This window comes from Thunnus maccoyii, chromosome 4 (genome assembly GCF_910596095.1).
Source record: "Thunnus maccoyii chromosome 4, fThuMac1.1, whole genome shotgun sequence".
NCBI classification, from domain to species: domain Eukaryota; kingdom Metazoa; phylum Chordata; class Actinopteri; order Scombriformes; family Scombridae; genus Thunnus; species Thunnus maccoyii.
The window spans coordinates 31,134,042-31,155,467 of NC_056536.1; the positions used below are offsets into that span (position 1 = coordinate 31,134,042).

Below are 21,426 nucleotides of genomic sequence, written 5' to 3' on the forward strand. Positions count from 1 at the left end.
CAGACCGTCTCATCTTTTCATGTTATCACAGAAAATCTACTTTTTCATCTCAAACCATCAGTAGAAAAGTTCAAGTTCTGTATCTAGACTTGTATTTCAAGACATCGTGTGTTTACATCATTTCCATTTTTTTTTAACATTTATGAATAATCCCAAAACATCAACAAAGATCATTTATACACTGAAGTTAATTCATCCGTTTATGAGCTAAATTTCCAAGTTTCCCCCAAAAAAACAGTTTTTCATTTGAAAACAAAAACGATCCAGTAAACTCAAAACTAAAGCAGCAACAATTAGTTGATTAACTGATTAGTTACCAACTGTTAAACTGATAATTGATGATAATTTTGACTCATTTTTAAGAAGAAAATTTCCAAATTCTCTGAGACATTTGAGGACATTTTTCACCATTTTCTGACTTTTTATGGATCGAACAACTAATCGATTAATAGAGAAAATAATCAACAGAAAGGGCAGCGTGTCACAAACTTGAGAAACATCATTCAAGTGTTTTGTTATTGCAGAAGGTGCATAAAGCCATATATATATATATATATATATATATATATATATATATATATATATATATATATATATATATATATATATATATATATATATATATATAATTGCATGATGATGAAAATGAATATTGTTTTTGTAAATAATGCCACTTAGAGGAAGTGTACAGAAAATCAGCGGCCCCACAACAGAGCCTTGTGGAACACCACGTGGTAAAACATAATAATCAGCAACAGTCGAATAAGATCTGCAGCTGAGATCACCGTGAACCCGCCATGAGTCCGTCTTCATAAACCGCCTGCTTGTCACTCTTATACTGACACCATTTCCTGATTGTTCTGCTCTGAGCAGAATATATAATCAGCTATCTGTCTTTATTGTCTGCCTTTGTTGCTGATGAAGGATATAGATGGAGATAAAAAAAACACCGGGTGACGACGTTCTTTTCTTGTGACAAACGCGTTCACGGCGCGGATATCTGCGATCCCGGTTAAAGTCTTATTTGGGATTAGCTGTGTGTACGGCTCCGTATTCCAGATAATACCACAAGATCCTGCATATATTATTCAGTTTTTTCTTGTAATAGAGATTATCCGGCTTATTGTAAATGGGACATCTTCCGACTGGAAACGTTCAAAAATGACAGCAAAAGATTACGATGTGCATCTAAGAGGAGAAAAGTGGCAGAATGAATGAGAAGACAGAAAATTCACCACAAGCAGTAAATTGCTGAATAAGAAAGTCATCTTCAGAGACCGACCCCCCCCCCCCCCCTTATGTGATCTACTCAGAATACAGAGAGAAGGGCTGAAAGCTTGTCTATTAAATGATGGATGGATAGAGACAGAAAAGGAGAGGAGAGGAGAGGAGATGAGAGGAGACGAGAGGAGCGAAGGAGACGAGAGGTACGCGGGGATGTCAGGATGAGAGTCCACTAATCTGTTTGACCCGCTGTCTCTGTCTCTCTCCCTCTATCTCCCCCTTGTCACTCCCTCCATTAGAAAGAAAAAGAGGGGAGGCAAGTTTTACTGGAATCTCTGAAACATCGGTAATCGCAGACGATGTCAAGCTGAGTATGTCAGCTAATCAATATATTGGACTATCTATCCCCCCCTCCCCACCTCCTCCCGCCATTTTGTTCTCCTTGTTTCCTCGCACTCCTTCCTACACATCTCTCTTGTCCTCTCTCTCCATTCCCCTCTCAACCCTCTCCACTGGTTTTTTCCTGCCCTCTCTTCATTTCATTCCCGTGCGGAGAGGACCTCCATCTTCTGACGAGCCCTCTTTATCGCTAACCCCTTTCTACGGAGCGAGAGGCTCCAGGAAAAGGAGGCCTGGCACTCTGCTCCGCTCGACAGTAGACGGGAGCCTCTCGGGCGGAGGGTGGAGGGGTGGGGGGGGTCAAGGGATCGGAGGGGATCTGATGTTTCTCTGGAGCTTCGGGCGGGGGATGAGAGGACGCTCGCTGGCCGGGATTGAGAGGCAGTGGAGGGGCCACTTCTAAAGAGCGTGGCCCCTTAGAGACAGAGTGATGTGGAGAGGAGTAGACGCACACACGCACACACACACACACACACACACACACACGCACACACACACGCACACGCAGCCTCTCAGGATATAAGCTTCATGAAATGAATCTAATGCAAGTGCGAGCAGATCTGGTGACCCAGCTCGCCTACTGGCCAGTATGAGTTCTGTCCAAGGTTGGATCCTATAGCGTTAGCTGAATAAATTCACAGTGACAGCTCGAGTCAAGGTTAGCCTCGATGCACGGAAACGGTTTGCTGCTAGCAAGCAATAGAAGTATTTATCCAGCTTCATGTGGTGTAGAAAGTAGGGACATGCAGAGGGCCCAGTATTTGTATTTGTTAAGGCAGCAAAATTATTTGTATTTGATTAAAAATCCTGTTTTTGTTTTTATTATGCTTTTAATTTCAGAAAATTAAAGTGTCAGTAGCTCCGGGAGTGATGTCCAAATTAGGAAATGTGCGTCATGTAGCAGGTGGATGTGACTCCCCTCGTTAAGACCTGCTGATAGACGTAACAGCGGAGCAGAGGAGAGACACTGAGATAGAGTTTTTCTTCCCGAAAACAAATAATTTTAAAAATATTTGTATGAAACAAATATTCGTAAGAAACCCCACTATCTGTGCTTTGCCGAATAACATATTTGTATTCGGGCACACCCCTAGTAGAAATACAACAAATACAAATAACCAGAACTAACATACATTTTGCCATTAAAACTATGTTAAAGTGTTCCCACATGATTACATATGGATCATTCTTGTCATTTATCATAAAATGCAACAAAAAAAACTGAAACTTTGCTAGTAGTGAGGTAGCGACGCATTCAATAACCTCCCGGTCAGACACATGCTCATCAGACTGCAGGACCGCTGGCTATTTTACTTTCAACACTCATTTTTCCTGAACTCATCAGTCGGGGCCACGAGCCGCAGGTTTCAAACTGCCTGGTCTGAAGCGTCATACAGTAAGAGCTTTTCACTTCAGCTGTCACTATTAAGTTGAGTGGAGCAGAAAAGAAGAAAAGCGAGGTGGCGGTCAGAAGCTCTTAAAAGTGATTTAGTAGCTGCTTTCTGAGCTGGACATGTGTGTGTGTGTGTGTGTGTGTGTGTGTGTGTGTGTGTGGACCATCTGCTGTGCTGAAATGAGCTGCCTACTCCAGTTAAATGCCCTGACAGCTTGCTGGTTAGGAAAAAACACCCACCTGATATTAACTCTAGGAGTCAGATCAACCACAAGCTCTTTGGCTGCGTGTTCAAACCGAAGCAGCAGCAGCAGCAGCAGCAGCTCCTCCATCTCCTCGCTGTCAGAGGAAAAGAGCCGCCGCCGCCGCCGTTGCCGCCGCCAGTTCCCCCACTGCGCGCTCTGAGAGTTTAGTGGGCTTTAAAACGCTGGGGGGGCGGGGGTGGGAGGGGGAAGACAGCGATAAAAGTTAAAAAATATTACAGCTTTTACTTTAAAGAGTGCTGCACTTAAAACAGGTTTCACCAAGTGTCATAGCAACAGTGACCGGCGATGCTCTCAGGCACCTTTTTCAGAAGAGAGGCGGTCATTTTACAGCACTACTGAAAAGACGCCATTTAGAAAGAACAAGTCTTATACTCGCCTGAACAGATTTAAGTTAATGGCCTTTAAGCGATTCGACGGCCTCGACTAGTGAATTTTTAGGACTTCAAAAACTGGCAGGTCGATTGGGACCGTATCTCACAGGAAGCTCATGTTTTAATCTGAACATAAATCCAAAAACAATATCTACGGCTTTGCTTTATTTTTCACAAATTCATTTTTAGTTTTGAACATTTCCCCCTCATCCTTTAAATCCATTTTTTTCCTGCTCCAGCCTCGGCAGGTGACCCAACACCAGCGTGTTTCTACGTTCTCCGCTCAGGTACATTAGAGGAATAACAGGACGACTGTGCTGCCTGCTGCTGCTGTCTTGTTTCTTGGATTGGAGTCTAATTGAGCAGGAAAAGGCACTTCAAACTCTCTGCCTCTCAAGCTCCTCTTGAGTGTTGTGGCATTTGGACGCCTACAACCTCTCCTCCTGGCTTCTATATGAGGTGTAGGGGAACGCTGACCTTTTAATGACAAGGCCTTATACACTCCGCCACCTACTGTAGATCTGTAGGCTGGAGAGATTCATCATCGTCGCTCCAGACGACGGAACTGCAGAAACCTCTGAGTGCATGTGACAAAATAAAATAAAGTAATAAAAGGACAGATAAACATTTATTAAAAACATTAGACTGTTATGTAAAATACATTAAGTGCAAAGTATGTTAAAGTATAATTGGCTTGCTCCAGTTATTGCACACTGTTGCCAGTCTGAGCTGCAGTGTTTCTGTAGCTCCTTCCAAACGGAGAGAGAGGTTGAACAGGTGCTGTAGCCACACACACACACACACACACACACACACACACACACACACACACACACACACACACACACACACACACACACACACACACACACACACACACACACACACACTCCGTCCCTCCACCCTCCATCCATCCATGATGCAACCGAACCATCTCATCTCCAGTCATTTTATCTCATGCCAGTGTCTTTCTTTCAACGTCTTTCACCAGCTTTCTTCCTCCCCCCCAGCTACCCCACCTCCCCTCTCTGCTCCATCTCTCTTCATCCTCCCTCCTCCTCCTCCTCCTCCCTCCTCACCTCCTTCATATGGTTTTTCTTTCAGTCTATTCTTGATTTCCATTCAGTCTCTGTGAAACATCAAAATACACCTGATGCTCCTTTTTTCCCCTCTTATCCTCCAACTTACATGTTTGTGACTTCACATCACTGATTGATCTGTGATTCAGTCTGTATCTGAAGTGACCATATGTGCTAATAATGTGAAAGAAGAGGAAAACCTTTGTTAGATAATATTTAGTTGGTTTTTAGTCGGGAGCTACATCATAGAAATGCAGATAGAAATATGTGATTTAAGTCACTTCTACCGTAGTATAAAGTTTCACCAGATATAATCTACAGTATGTGTGGGGGCTTCATAGCTGCATCAGTTACTGCTGCTGATGGTCGACCTGCAGCTGTTCTGACACCAGTTTTTAGACAATGTGGTTTTGGCAAATGAGAGATAACCGTCAGAAATCCCCCAGTTACAACAAGTCCCCCGATCTGAGTAAAATACATCATTTATTTATTATATATTAGTGTTTTCTGATTTGCTATCACTATTTGAAAACCTTTACAGATTACATTACAAAATGACTCCTGTTTCTAATCTCCTGCTGCTACAGTTAAAGTTTATTTAGGCAGAAAATCTACCAGCAGCTCTCCTCTTTACAAGGTTTTGATGCACTTTAACAACATAGTTTTTGTTCCCTAATTACAAGTAAGACTGAACAGTTATTCCTATTTGATTTGTTCATATTTACAGTCTGTATGATATAACAAGGATGCAGCAGAAACACTGAATCCAGTTTCAAGGTGGTAAACTGGTGAAAATGTCCGATTAAGCTGAAAAACATGATGACAAATTACAAAAGTATGTTTATGGCTTTGATGATTTGAATCATCAGTTGAGAAGTCGTTCACAACACAGGAGAACAACATGACGGCTGCACACTTTTACAAACCGAGCCTCTAAAGTCTCCGCTCTCTGTTAGTGAACTCTGCTAACCTACTTCTGAACCCAACGTTAGCGTGACTTCCTCTACTGACAGCGCTGTCAGCAGATACACAGGAGAGACGCTCCGTGCTACAGCAGGATTTTAACTACTTTTATTAACTACTACCAAGCACTTTCTCTGACTGTGTGAAAATCTGATGTTTTTATATCACATTAAGGAGTCTTACAGGTAAAACATCATGTGAGCTGTTATATGAACATTTATTCATTTAGAGCAGACACTTTTGTCCAAAGCCACACATGAGGAAGGTGTAATCCAGACTACAGTACATGCACATCCAGGAGATAAAGTGCTTTAACACTCAGCTTGCAGGTGCATGAAGTAACACACGAGTGTCTAGAAGATTGGGATTTATGAGTTTATTGAGGGGCAACTGATCTGCAGGTGTGCTGAACTGTTCTGTAACTGTGAGGCTGTGAATAATATATTTCTCATAATTGTAGATGAGGTGTATTAAAGAAAAAACATTAGTAATAATATTGAGTATATGTAGTGAAGTTTGGTCACATCTTCACATCGACTTGAATGAGAAACATGTTCACAGGAAGTGACGTGTTTACTGGTTCTGTTTAACCCCAAAAAAAGAAAGAACTGGATGTAAAAGTAGACGGAAACATGACACCACAGCAACCGATGCTCACTAAATGATAATAATAATAAAAAGAGAATCTGCAGAATCTTGTTTCTCCTCTTCACCTTCATCGCTTTCATTCCTCCTGCTCTCATTTCATCATCTCTCATCCCTCAGCAGAAGCACCGGAGGAGCAGCAGAGACACAAAGATCTTGATGGAGATTGGTCAGAACATTTACTCCCACCTGGTGCTGAACCGTCAACTCCGCTCACATCAGCGCACGCACGCACACACGCGCACACACACACACACACACCCACACACACACACACCCACACACACACACACACACACACACACACACCTGGGCTTGTTTCCCTATTGTCTTTGCTCAGTAACAGCTTAAAGCAGAAACACACAAACACACACACACACACAGTGACTCAGTATTGGATACAGTGCATTACAGTACCATTCAAATATACATGGCAAGGGCTCACACACACACACACACACACACACACACACACACACACACACACACACACACACACACACACACACATACACACACACACACACAGCCCACTTGTTACAGTGGCAGGTAATTGCTGCATTGCATCCTTGCAGCATTAGGAAACAATACAATTGTCTTATGGCTGTAGAGGGAGGAAGAGAGAGAGCAAAGTAGTGTGTGTGTGTGTGTGTGTGTGTGTGTGTGTGTGTGTGTGTAGTATGAGATGGTAGAAGTGATAGAAAGAGAGAGGAAGAGGAAGCAAAGAGGTCTTCATCCGGAACCTCGGAATAAAATTTGATGGTCTTTCCAAAAACCAGCTCAACCAGTCAGAGAGCTTCTATAAACCATCATAATCTCATCATTTTAATCCCTTCAGGCTTGTTATTGCTGTTTTCTCAAAGATCAAACAGTCCACTGCTAATGGGCTGAAAAAAACAAAACAAAACCAGCATCTGATAAACTGAATGTGCATTAAAACCACACACACACACACACACACACACACACACACACACACACACACACACACACACACACACACACTATCTGCTGCTCGTGCCTCGTCTGTAACATCATCTTACACATAAACCTCCTTCACTTTCCACAGTCTCTGATATTTCCTGCGTGGACTTCAGGAATATTTGAGGAATGACAGTAACAGTGATGGAGAGATGAAGTGATCTAAATTATTGTGCATCATTCAGGTACAAAAACCATACTGTTAATGCTGATGTCTGTCAGAATTAAAGCTTGATTTTTGTGTTATGGTTATGCTTTAACACAAGTTTGTGCCACTTTTTGCACTTTTGAAGCAGCCATATTTGACCGAAAGCAGATACATCACAAAAAGGCCGTTTCAAAGCTTTGCCCTCTACTGACTCAGACTTCCTGCACAAGTCAGATGTTAATCCTGCTCACCTTCTCAACAAGGAGCGGCTCAAATCCATATTCAGGTATTTACAAAAAGACTCCCACTGACCCTGTTGCTTCTAGTCATAAAGATTAAGTTCCCAGTTGTTCCGAACTAAGGCCTGTTTACACCTGGTGTTAACATGAGTCTCCACATGAGTGACCACATGTGATCAGATCTCACCTCCCCGCTCTATATGCAAATAAACACTGACATCATTTCCCTTTTCAAGACCAAATTTGTTCGTTATTAAAGCTGTGTTCCACTTGTTTGATAACAGGATAAATATTCAGGATATAAATAAATATTCCGCGTCGGGATAGAGAGATAGATGCAGCAATCTCCTCTCAGCTGCATCTCTCCATTCAGAGACACTGTGAGCATTTAAGCATAAGACACAGCAGCATAACTTCATTGATTATTTAAATCTCCAACACGCTGACAGCATCGGTCAGGGTCTAATGTTAATTAATGTTCTGTGTTCTTCTACACATCCAGTAGGTCAGCTGTTACATACACACAGTCCAGGTTCATGGTGTTTGGAGTAAAGCAGCCGTCCTGATAAATCCTGAGCTCATCATGTCGAGCAACAAAACTAAAAACTGTTGTTATCAGTTTGACGACTGTATTTAGAGCTGCTGTCCACTTGTGATCGGATCACCCGAGACGGATGTTAATGCCAGGTGTAAACAGGGCCATGGTGTCTCTCCATGTTTTCTCTTTCATTTTACTAAAAAGTATAAATAAAGATATATTTTTACATCTGTGTTTCTCTCCTCCTATCATTTGGCGTCACTTGAAAACTCTGAAGGTAATTTGAGGAATAAAGCAGATTTCCTCTTCAAATCCGACCCAGTGGCTCACGATGTAAGACACCGTGTTTACGCTGGAAGAGGCTAATTATGCCTCATTATCTGATGTTAAGATGCTGCTCGGTAACCTCTAAATTAATTTTGAAGATAATGGATCCATTATGGTTTGAAAAAAAATCTCTAATCTCAAAAAAAAACCAACATAATCTCTTCTTCTTATTTCCTGAAGAGCAATATTTTCATTCGACAGCGGCAGCGTATGAAAGGATGAGCAGTTCCTTACCGTCGTCCTCCTTGCTGTGTGTGTTCTGGGGACTGTGGCGCATCCTCTCTCCTCGGCTCTGCGGGCTCAGGTCAGACGCTGCTCCCAGATCGGCCGCTAGCCATGTGGGCTCGCTCATCTCTGCCTCCTCCTCGCTGCTCAGAGAACTGTCATCCTGACCAGAGGAGACGAAACACACACGTTTGAGTGTATTCTTTATATTTATCACACTGTATCAGAGCTGCTGATTCTCTATAGATCAATAGGATTATAGAGTCAAATTAGACCAACAATAGTTGATATTAAAGGCGTTTAGCTTGTATTGATCCACAGAGAAATGCAATGGATGCAACAGTCCAGCAGCAGGGAGAGAACGTGGTGATATTTAGGTTAAAACAGGTTGAAAAAGTTAGAGAGCTCACAACATTTACTGGTAATGTCTGTTTCTATCGTTCTCAACATGTCGGGTCTTTCACAGTTTGTGTTCTTGTCATGATAAAACATCTTTAAAGGCTTTCAGAAGAATGCAAGATGGAGAACAGCTGGAGATAAGTTTACCCGCCAACTGAGGACGCATCGGATGCTAAACTTGACTTAACAAATGTGAATCTTCAAGATTCATTGCAAGAACAAAGCATCAAATCTCAGCAACTCTTACGTCAACATCAAGCTCACAAACCGTCTCCACAAGGACCTGATTATCACCAATCAATCAGTTCATTTAACTGGTAACAATCAATCAAATAGATCATATTTAAATGTAATGTTTTGTGAATGAATGCTGCCATATGTTGACATCATGTGACTTGTGTAGATGATGACAGAGGAAGTGTTGAAGAGATGTTTCCTCACTAGCAGAGGTGTTGTAAGAGAGAAACGGTGGTGTGATGGATCCTCTGTTTGAAGCAGCATCATCATCATCACTGAGCAAACTGTTTTATTTAAGTCAACATGACATGAAGAAGAAGACTACGTCAGCCTTTGCAAACAGAAGATATTTTCTCTTCTCAGCATGTAGTTCCTTGTAAATCCATCCAAACTGAGATTAACCACTTTCTCATGAATGAAATTGTGTTTACCTGCTGTTTTAAGCCATTTTAAATCTCTTTATTTACCGCTTCACCGGTGTCAGGAGCCAAGACAGCTGCTCCGCCAGTTTAACCCAAACATCAGAGGAAACAAGAAACAAGCGAGACAAACGGCAAATCAAACACAACATGTCAACCGCTGCTGCTGCTGCTCCGTGTGCAGCACCTGCAGGCCTCGCTGGTAGCAAGAACATCACACTGAGATGTTTTTCCTCTCAACTCTGTGCCGTCTGCCTCCTAACTCAAAGACTCCGGGAATCTGAAATGCAACTCTTCCTGTGGGAAACAAGATTTTTTTTTTTTTTTCCCCCAGTAAAAAGCTACAAAACTCTGACATTTACATCAGAAGAGAGATAACACTGTTTCTCTACATGAAAATGTGACAGGTGGGAAACTCCAGAGAAGACTTAACGAGATCAGGTTTTGATCTAGTTGGAGCAAATTAAGATGAGTGTCTGTGCATTAAAATATAACATATAACGCCAAACCATTCTAGGAACTATGGAACCAGAGGAACTAAACTAGGTACTAAAAGTCCTTTTCGTGAATTCCTGTTTGTGTTTTCCACCTCATCTAAGCAGCAACCTCCAGGGCTGAAAAATGAACCAATGAGGAAGTGCCAAAAACCTGCATTCTCTCTAATGGCCAGCAGGGGGCGACTCTACTGGCTGCAAAAAGAAGTCTGATTGTATGGAAGTCAATGAGAAAACGACCCAACTTCAATACAGCATGATGTTCATTTTGTAAATTATGGTCCCATTTAATTTAAATTTAACGATAAAGCAGCGTATGCTTTAGGGCGTGGCTACGTTGTGATTGACAAGGCGCTACCACGGCGATGACGTAGCTGCTGCTATTTCACAGCATGTTTTCAGTTCAGTAAAGTTAATCGTAACATTGTGGTCGCCTAAAAAAGTCTTTGGTTCAGTGTTTGGTTGTAATAAAAGACCCATCAATGAGTCGGATGATCAGTTTTTCCGGTTAGTACAACTTGTTTTAATGATTTTTGGCCTGTTTTTCGCGAAAATAAGCCTTGGCATTAGCATTATGACTGTTAACCATGGATTGTAAATACACCTAGCTAACCAAGCTAGCAGCTAGCGCTATGGTCAGCTCCACCCTCTCGTTCAAATATGGTCACTTCTGGCTCCAAAAATCAAACATGGCGACGGCCAAATCCAAGATGGCGACGGTCAAATCGCTACACTCGAGGCTTCAAAACGGTAGTTGGCAAACCAATGGGTGACGTCAAAGTGTCTACGTCCATATTTTTTTTTGCAGTCTACAGCCGCATCTGAAGAACAGTGATGATCAGGCATTTGACATGTAAACACACAGAGGAAACAACAACACAGAGTGATGCTGTTGTTCTCCGGAGATGTGATGTTAATAGATGTAAAGGAGACCTGCAGAAGAAAACTCAGAGCGACTGTACGATCTGCTGAGAGTTTAATGGTTATTCATGTCCACTTTAGAACATAACCTCAATGAAACAATCTGATTGTTCACTCAGTTATTTCTCCCAGCCGCTGCTCCCTCTCTCTCTCTCTCTCTCTTATCTTGCTTTTTTTTCTCAACTAGTCAGAAAGCCGACAACAAAGCTGAACTTTGCTTTTAACATCAATATAAAGCAAAAAATGTCCACCCCTCGCTCCAATATTGATGCTGTACTTCCTTTTTTTTGTGTGTGAAGCTTCATAAGTTGCAGCCAACCAATCAGTGACGTTCAGTCCTGTAAATGTATATCATATCATGTAGGGACGTCACGGTGGTTCAGTGCAGCTTGGGCACGCATTCGTTCTCTTCTTATGCTGCGGTTTCTTCCCACAGACCAGAAACATGCAGGTTGGGTTAATTGGTGACTCTAAATTGCCCAAAGGTGTGAATGTGAGTGTGAACGGTTGTCTGTCCTCTATATTAAATGTTAGCCCTGTGATTGACCGGCTCCAGCTCCCACACAACCCTCTAGAGGATAAGCGGTAAAGAAAACGGATGGATGGATGGATGGATGGATGGATGGATGGATGGATGGACTGTCATATAGGAATTAATTTCAGTCCCTGGTTCCTGTGGTTAAAACGCTCTATAACAGAAAGAAGTGGAGTTCCTGGTCAGTTCAGAGATCGGTCAAAGTCTGAGCTGTCACATAGAGCATGTTGTGAGCTACAGCTAACATCTGTACAGCTGTTCAATTGGCTGTTTTAGGTGAATAAACACAGAATATAAATAAAGTAGAGGGTGAAAATTTGCTTCATGTTAAAAAAACCCATTTCTGTTTATCCCTGGTCTTTCAAACACACACACACACACACACACACACACACACACCAGTAAGGCTGTTATTACCTGCAGTTTCAGTAATGAGGTCTTAATGCTGCAACTGCCTTTTATTACACACACACACACACACACACACACGAGCACACAAACACACACACACACACGAGCACACAAACACATGCAAACACTGAACAGAAGGAAGGAAAAAGACCTCAGTGACACCTGAGCTAAGATGCTAACCGGTCTCTTCCTGTTACTGATGTTGCTAGAAACAAAGTTTTTACAGACAGGTAAACAACAACAACACCCTCGATGACACAAAACAAGACAAAACAACAACAAACAAGCCTAACGAGAGATATTCCCAGGTCAGATTTTCTGCTTATTTTACATTTTACATGTCATCCTTCACTCTGAGCGGGAGTACGATGCATAATTCAAGAGTCTTCACATGACGGTGAGAAAATATTCTGCTAATAATGAGAGCTGCTCTGCAGCGGGAAGAAAACGTCAACCTGAACGAGGCAAAAAGAAACAGACTCACATATAAAAGCAAAATATGTGTTTTCACTCTGGGATTTCTCTTATTTCTATGGCCTACATATATGTAAGTATTTATATTTAATCATAAAGTCTATACACTTTATTTCTACTGTAGAACTTGAAACATTATACTTAGAAAATGACCGTCAGTGCAGTGAAATGAACAACAGGAACCAATCTGAACACAAACTGTCTGCTCTGCTCTCTAAGTGGCACTAGAGGATCATGGGAGTTTGGATGGGGAGGTGTGCAAGGAACTCTGGGAGGTCATTAAGTTCACAGAGAGGTTTGTGGGTAGGGTAGAGTTAGATAAAGCCTAATCTTTTCCCCTGAACACTCACTTCCAGATTTAAAATAAGAAGCTTTTGTTTTCAAATGAGTTTCAGCTACAGAGTAGAAACAGCAACGTTGATTATTTATTATTATTTTACTGACACACAGACACACAAACTGGGAGAAATCTGTTATCATGCAGCGTAAAATAGTCTGGTTTATTTGCTAATGTGCAGTTTTTTGGGTGTTTTCCTCCCTGACGTGCTGTAAGAGTAAAGACATCCGTGTTTCCTTTTTCTATTTCTTCCAAATTGACGACTGTTCTGCTTCTGTAAACATGAAACACGTCCCTCAGCGTGCAGTGAATTAATTCTCCCCAGAGACAGAATCATCATAGATGTCTCACAGTGAAAATGGAAAAGCTTTCACAAAACTGGGTATACGCTGAACATCAATCAGCGATAAGACGGGCGAAACGGACAGTTATTTATAGGAAATATCTGTCGATATTTGGTGATAATTTGACGGTGAAACCAACAGAGATGCTCAGATAAACGCTGGCAGATGTGTGGCTGATATTCAGCAGATTCATCTATAATTATCTTTTAACCTGAAACTGGCATCTTATAACAGCTGGCAACACATTCAACCCAAGAAAACATCTGTGATCATGAGTATTAAGAAATACTTTCTACTTTTTTATTACCCCTTATAAACATCTGATTAGCATGATCATAAACTAGCATGAATCAAACCACATCTCTTGTGTTTTGCTCTTTAAATTAACAGAAAATCTTCATCTGCGCTCTTTAAAAGTCACTTAAAAAGGTGAAGCACTACAGGGGATTCCATAGTTTCCATTTAAAGAAGAAGAAAAAAGCCTTTTATATACTGTATGCTGTACACACACACACACAACTATCTGTGCAGCTCCTGCAGTGAGTCTATGTGGCAGCATTGACCCATATCTGTCCATTAAAGAGCGTTCTCAGAGGAGGAGTTTCCCCGGGCTCGTCGCTCTGGATTAGCCTCCTCGCTGCAGCCGGGCAGGCAATAAACGGGAAGCATCCATGTAGTTCTGGAGACAGTCGAGCTGCACAAAGAGCTGTGTCATTAAAATCAGAAAGGCTGCTTCAATCCAGAGCGAAAGCAGTCACTGGTGTCGCCCACCTATCCCTCGACGCATCGTAGAGCTGCGTCATCACATGGTGCGTTTGTTGTGTTTATTGTTCTGGTTTTTGCTTGTTTGTGAGGCCACAATTCATATCTGCAACACACATCTGACACCACGTCTGAACTGACAAGAGGACAATGTGTCTGTGCAGAGTAACTAAGAGAAGTCACATCTACTGTTAGTCTCATTCAACTCTGTCTTCTGAGGAAAACTGTCTAATATGATCAAAAGCTCCAGAACAGCTTCCGTGTCAGCTGCTGTTTCCAACATAAAGCAGGCACACACTGGCTAAGCTAACATCAGTGAGAAGTCATTAAACAACTACTCCTCTGACGTATCATTACACTCCTATAACTGATATGACTCACAATGGACAGAATCAAAGAGATTCATACATTCTTTTTCCTTGTCAAAACCTGGCGCCTACGTTACCCACAATGCAACTCACCCACCCACCAACAGTTTGGACAGAGATACAGTTGCGTAGCAGCTAACGTAGCCTGGAGCTGCTAGCCTCCGGCAGAGATGAGGAGCGGTAACCTCGCCGCTCCCGGATTGTTTTGACTTTTCAAACTTGTAGTCGTAAGCCCCCCTAGCCGACGCCGACTCGAGTGACATCACTTGAGGCAATTTAACAGATTTCACACGGCTCTCTCTGGAGAGATACAAAGGCTTTATACAACTTCAACATACGCAGCGGTACTCGCCTAGTCCAGTAAACATACTTTGATGTGTAAAATCCTTTAAAGTGTTCACAGGGATGGAAATCTACAAATCCATGACAAGTGGGAAACTCCGTCTGCTGAAGCACATTGTGTAATATGACAGAAAGCTCTAAAACAGATACCGAGTGGACTTTATGGTGAGTTTATTTAGTAACTATCATCCAAACTCATTCCTTTCAAACTCATTTGCCTTATAATAATGACTGAATGTCATTTCCCTGAATTCAAAGTCAACTTTTTAGCTTTTCTTTCCACTCTTGCATAGATATCACTGCTGCTCTGTTGCTTAGATTACTTTTACTGTTGCCTCATAACACTTGATCTTATCAGTTACTATGTGCAGGTTATTTATGTTTATGACCTTAATGTATTGTGCCGTCTGCTTCCTGGCGGGTTTACACGCTGGAATGTTTGGTTTGTCGTTGATAAATGATTAAATCCACGAGGAGATGAGTCAAGTAAATGTCCAGACAAACTAAAATAAAACTATTCATCCATACTTTTTTTTTTTTAATTTTACGTTTCATTTGTTCGCACACCATTTTTTTGCAGTACCTCATGCGGAAAAAAAGTGCGTCTGATTGAAGCTCAGAAAAGTTTCCAGTTTCATGACAACTTTGTTAACTGATTGACATTCACATGCCTCAGAGTAATTTTATCACACACACAGCTGTGTGGAGCAGATCAAAAATAAAAAGACGGCATCTGTATATGGCTTTATTGCTGCTCACTGAATATGAATCATCAGAAATCTGTCATCTGTGAGAAGCAACTAATTGCACAGGGACACAGTCAGCTGCAATTTTCATGTGGTATTATAATTCTTTAAAATGCAATCAGTCAGTAATTATAGTGTGGGCCATTGAAATTAGTTAAGTTTTTTCTGAAACAATGTTTAGGCACTTAAAGGGGACGTATGTTTTTTTGAGATTTTCTGTTATTTTTACACTGTTATAATATGTGAGGATGTCTATGTTAAACATGGTCAAAGTTACAAAACTTGAGGTTAACGTATGCAGAAACACTCCCTGTAAGACAACAGCCAGGGCTTCAACCTGCTCTGAATACTTAGTTACCTCTACTTCCTCCTCGTCAGAGTGTTTGTGCCATGGATGTATAATAAGAGCTGGATAGGGCGCCGCCGCCGCTCAGCCTTGCAGCCAAATTTTCCCAGTGGCCACTTGCAGTATTGCAGAAAAAAATCCCCCTGCGGCCCAAAAAGGATTTTCCCCCATAAACCACCGTTGTAATTATGACTCTTTCTATTATGAACTTTTGGAGGTTTTATGTTTGTAAAACTTTCCTCAAGCCGAGAAAAGCAATTTAAAAATCTGTGATGTCATCACAATGTAAAGTCTCTGGGCCGAGCGGGAGCTGGCGGGCGGGGCCAGTGGGGGAAACACTACTGCGCATATTCAGTGGGCCGCACAACACGGAAGCAAACCCGGAAGCTAGAAACTTTTTTTGGTGTATGCACCAGGCGAGCAGTTCCTATAGGACTGAATGGGCGCCGTTTTTAGTCCGGTATCCAGCTCTTATAATACATCCATGGTTTGTGCGTGCCCATGGACGGACGTCTAATCTATAGTCTTCGTTGCTAAGGTTGTTGCTAAGGTGTTGTTCGCGTTGTCTACTCGCATATTTCAGATTGGTCATTGGGCTCAAACATGTATGGATGTATTTGAGAAGTTTCAATTTTGAGTAAAAAAAAAAGAGAAACAGAACTCCTACTACTGTTTGTTTACATAGCATCTGAAGCTGACCAATCAGAACAGAGTAGGCTCATCAGGAGGCGGGGCCTTAAAGAGACAGGAGCTAAAACGGCCTGTTTCAGTCAGAGGCTGAACTGAGGGGCTGCATAAAGGACCAGTATAAGATGAATAAAGTTTTTTTTTTTACTGTAAATCATGCAAAGATATTCAAGTTGAGCCCCAGAATAAAAATATAGACCTGGAAAAGTGCAGAAAATGTCCCCTTTGATATATCCAAGAAACAAAGTCTGCTCCAGGCTTCAAGACGAAGGTTAATAACTGCTTCACAGCCAAATGTAATTCCACAAGGGGGGGAAAAAAAAAAAAAGGCCGTACTCCAGATTTCCATAGCTCACATTCCAGACCGTTCAATTTCAAAACTGTTACAGATATGCGAGTTTGCGAGCGATTCCTGTGAACTTACAGCTCGGCATGTTAATCAGCTCAGAGGCTATTTCTGAGGCTGTTAATTCACCACAGCCAGGCACATGAATCAACTCTGACAAATGATCAAATGAGACCTTATTTTAATCTACTCTTAATTCTTTTTCAATTACTATCATCACCAGCCCACACTACCTCATTTTCAATTACCATATAATCTCAACGCTATAATCACTGGTTAGCCAACACGTCTTTGTTGTGCTGGTGAAGGACCGAAGAATAGAGAATTCAAATTAAACCCCCGTGGAAGCTATATCTAATGGTAAATCTGTCTGACTTCACTTTTCATAAAGACTCTTGGAAAACGAGTGCTGATGAAGTCATGAGAAAGCTCGTCTTCTCTCGTACTGAGAGGGAAACTGAGCTCAGCACTTCTTTTCTCAGATGATTTGCTGTAACCAACACGCAGCAGATGATTACTGTGAATGGAGAGGCATTCATCAACATTGTGAAGTGCATTTTCTGAGGGTATAAATAAATAAATGGGTGTTTTCTAATTCAAATGAATTAGCGAGTACATATTACCAGCAACAACTTGAAACAATGCTGACAATATTGGGTAACTTAATGTAACATATCATCTATTTCTGTTTGGCTGATAACATGTTTTGTTTGTTTGTTTGTTTCAGAATGCAGCAGGTGTTTTTTGTTCCCATCAAACCCCTGAAACAATCAATTAATTGAGCTTTAATTGAGCACACTAAGTCTTGTGATTGTATAGCCACAGAGCTCCATGTTTGTCCAAAAACTATTAAAAACACATCAGTAAAGACAGAAAACTGTTGCACTGGGTGACTTGTTCCTTCATTACCATCAACACACACACTGTCCTGCTGCTAGAAATACTCACTAAAGCACCAAGTGTGTGCGTTTGTCCCCAACAAATGCACTATTTCCTCTTGTTTGTTAAAAACTATAGTGACCAGCTGTTTAAGCCTTTTTAAAAAACAAAACTATGTACTTTTAAAAGATTTACTTCTTCAGTAGGAACCAATGGGATTGAAGCTGGAGAGGAAAATACTGAAGAACAGAACAACAAATCCTTGGTTTTGGTCTTTTCAAGGAATTTGTTAGTCTTGTGATACCAGACAATCAGAGATCTCTGCCTACAGAAGTCGGGGGATTTCTAAATGCACGGCCGCTAACAAACCTACATCCTTTACATTTTGTCGAGGACATGCCTTACTGGAAACAATGCCTCCCTCCATTCTCCTCCATAGTGAACTGCACGTCACCACCCCGAGTATGAAGGGTCGCCCTAAAGACTTTGGATTAGTTTTGCAATACTGTTTTTTTTCTCTAAACACTCAGTTCCACCCAGTTTTAACAATGAAACCTGGGAGATTGTCCTCAGACTCTATGAGTGAAGCATTTAGACACTGACCTGTGACTGTAAAAAAATATAGAAGTTCATCAGTTAAAGACTCTGAAGCTCCTCACATTCAAACATGTGGTCAGGACATTACTGAGCCTTATTTGAAAAACGAAAACTATACGAGTGGGGACCCAAAAGTTGCCAGAAGCCATTGATAGCACAGGAGTAGGCTGTAGTTATCATATCTGCTGCTAGGTAGTGTACAGCTTCAGCTTGGCGACACTAAAATTGGGACTAAAACAGAAAAGATTTGCCACCGTGGAGGAAATCCAGGACATGGTGACAAAAAGATGACAACAGAAAATGTCTCCAGAAATGGAAGAAGTGCAAAGACAAGTGTATCACATGTCAAGTAGAGTAATTGAAAGATCTATAATGACAATTTTTTAAAACAATTCTGCTAATTTTTGGGTCCTCCTTCATAAAGGTGCGAGTCATCTTTAAGGATTTACATCTTCAGTGGATGGAAGAAGGTTTGGTGAAGAAAAATACAGAATATCACCAACTTTATCTTTTAATTGGGTTGCTGATATGTACTGATGGATATTAAATTTCCTCCTCGAGCGTTACAACTACAGTATTTAGCACTGTGAAGAATCACCAGTTCAAACAGGTGCTTATATCTGCCCAGAAGCAGTCTCCTCTCCCTCCCATCACCACTATACTCTTACATCCTCCTTCTCCTCTTTCTTCTCTTATCCATTTTCTCCGAGTCAGCCAAACTGAGGACAGCAAAAAGTCTATTTTACTGTGTGTGTGTGTGTGTGTGTGTGTGTGTGTGTGTGTGTGTGTGTGTGTTGTTTATTAATGGTCTCAGTAATGAGCTCTCCTCATCTGCATACAGATGAACAGCAGCGTCCCTGCCTGATATATTAACACATAAACAGGGTTTGTAGCGATCCGACCGGCTCAATAACACACTTCTATCTCCGTTTGTCATTCTCTCTCTCTTTCTCTGTACATTTGTCATTGGTTCTGTCTGTATCTTAAGAGAATTAATTACAGAACAAATCCCTACAAGTGCTTAATGTATGCAGAGACACACCCCTGAACACTGCAGGGATAAGTGGCTTAAAAGTTCTCAGAACATAACTAATTCTGTTATAAAGTTACTTTAAAATTAACTTGCTGCAGTACTTTTGTGTTACGTCAAAATCATGACATGGCTGAAGCATTTATAGACTGTATTTGTTAAATCTCTATGCATCTGCTTTTATTTTAAAGCTTTTAATGCTTTTGGGGATTTAATGTCATTTATACACTGTTATGATGTCAGAAGTCTGTTAAACATGGTCAAAGTTCCAAAACTGGAGGTGAACGTATGTAAAAATGCTGCCTTCAATTCAAAAGCCAGGAGTACTGCCTCCTATGATGCTCCATTTGAGAAAGTTAGCTCTACTTCCCCATTGAGTTGATGTCAGATTGTTTGCACATGTCCACAAACAGTTGTCTGTTGGTAGCCTTTATTGCTAAGGTTGTTCCACAAGTTGTTTGCATTGTCCACTTGCATATTTCAGATCGGATTTTGGCTAAAACACGACATTTTGAGTAAAGAACAAGAAAAAGAAGTGAAATCCTGCTACTTTCATTTGTTTATGTAGCCTCAAGAGCCGGAGGAAACCTACCGAGGTTGGCCAATCAGAACAGAGTGGGCTACTTGGGGGGAGGGGCTTAAAGAGACAGCAGCTAAAACATCCTGTTTGAGACAGACTGAGGCTCCAGTAGGCCAGTATAAGATAAACAGAGTTTTTAACTGGAAATCATACAAAGATATTTCAGTAGAGCCCCAGAATAAAAATATAGACCTGGAAATATGCACGATACGTCTTCTTTAACTTAAAGTGCACAATGAAAAAAATGAATAAAACTAAAGTAATAACAGAGTGAGGTAACTCAAGCTCTCCTCATGAGACTCATTACAAACTCAGTGGTGGTTTTCTTCTCCTACATGAGTCAGATACTCTCAGCTGTGGAAGCCATACCGCACAGATTGACAGTGATGATGATGATGATGATGATGATGATGTTGATGACTGTAGCGGTGAGCATTATGAGAGGTGCAAAGCAGTAGAGTGCACCCGAGATTAATAATTAACAGCCTCTTTTCTCTATTGTCTATTTTTACCAGAGTGGAGGTGAGAGGAGAGGAGCTGCTGATGTTTAAACTTTCATCAAAGAACAAAGGAAACGGCTTGTAGAACAGCAGAAACTTGAGCAGACAAAAGAAGGAGGAGGAGGAGGAGGAAGAGGAGGGAGAGCATGTCAGCTGTCCACGACCATGACTTCGCGATAAGCCCCCTCCCCCCCCCCAACAAATGTGATGTTTTTCTCTGAAGCCAGGAGGTCAGAAGCTGCAGGGGAACGGGAGGAGGAGCTGCAGAGGAGGAGAAGCTGAATTTTTATAGACAATCAAGAAGAAGCAGAGGGGTGAGAGGCTGAATGTGAGCTTTGGAAAATGAGGGAGCAGATGTGGTACAGCACAGAAAAACCGCCAGAGGAGAAACGAGCGGAAGGAGGAGACGAAGATGAGCAATCTCTGCTATAGTTGTTAGAGTAAGGAATAAAAAAAGGGGTGAACAGCTGAAGTTGTGGACAGTGGAGCAGAAGAAGAAAAGGAGAGATTGGACAGCAGAGGAAGGCAGAGAGAGAAAATAAAAGTGTCAGGAGGACACTTAGTAGATAAATGTGATGTGGATGAATTAGGGGTGTAATGGTACACAAAATTCATGGTTTGGTATGATTTCGGTACAGCAGGGAAAAAAAATAAAGACAGAAAATAATATTTTGGAGGTTTATTTTGAAAAATGTAAACAGAGGGACCAAACCACTACTTTTACTTTCATACTTTTTAACATTTTCTCTCTCAGAACTGGAAATCAAATGTTTTTATCATTGTTCTCAACACTCAACGGCGACCGTCACAGAGAGGGGAGGGGTCGGGGAGACGCCGTATCATTTCACTACAGAGAAAACAGATCATATTTTAA

General features: G+C 41.4%; 1 protein-coding gene across 11 annotated transcripts in view; it reads right to left on the reverse strand.

Annotated features, from left to right (window-relative positions):
* Window positions 1–21,426, reverse strand: part of LOC121895861 (nucleolar protein 4-like) — a 193,890-nt gene that overhangs the window by 64,325 nt on the left and 108,139 nt on the right. For all 11 annotated transcript variants that reach the window (XM_042409366.1, XM_042409365.1, XM_042409362.1 and 8 more), the window contains one exon: window positions 8,808–8,961. In XM_042409366.1, the coding sequence (XP_042265300.1) occupies window positions 8,808–8,961 (154 nt within the window). The remainder of the gene's footprint in view (window positions 1–8,807; window positions 8,962–21,426) is intronic.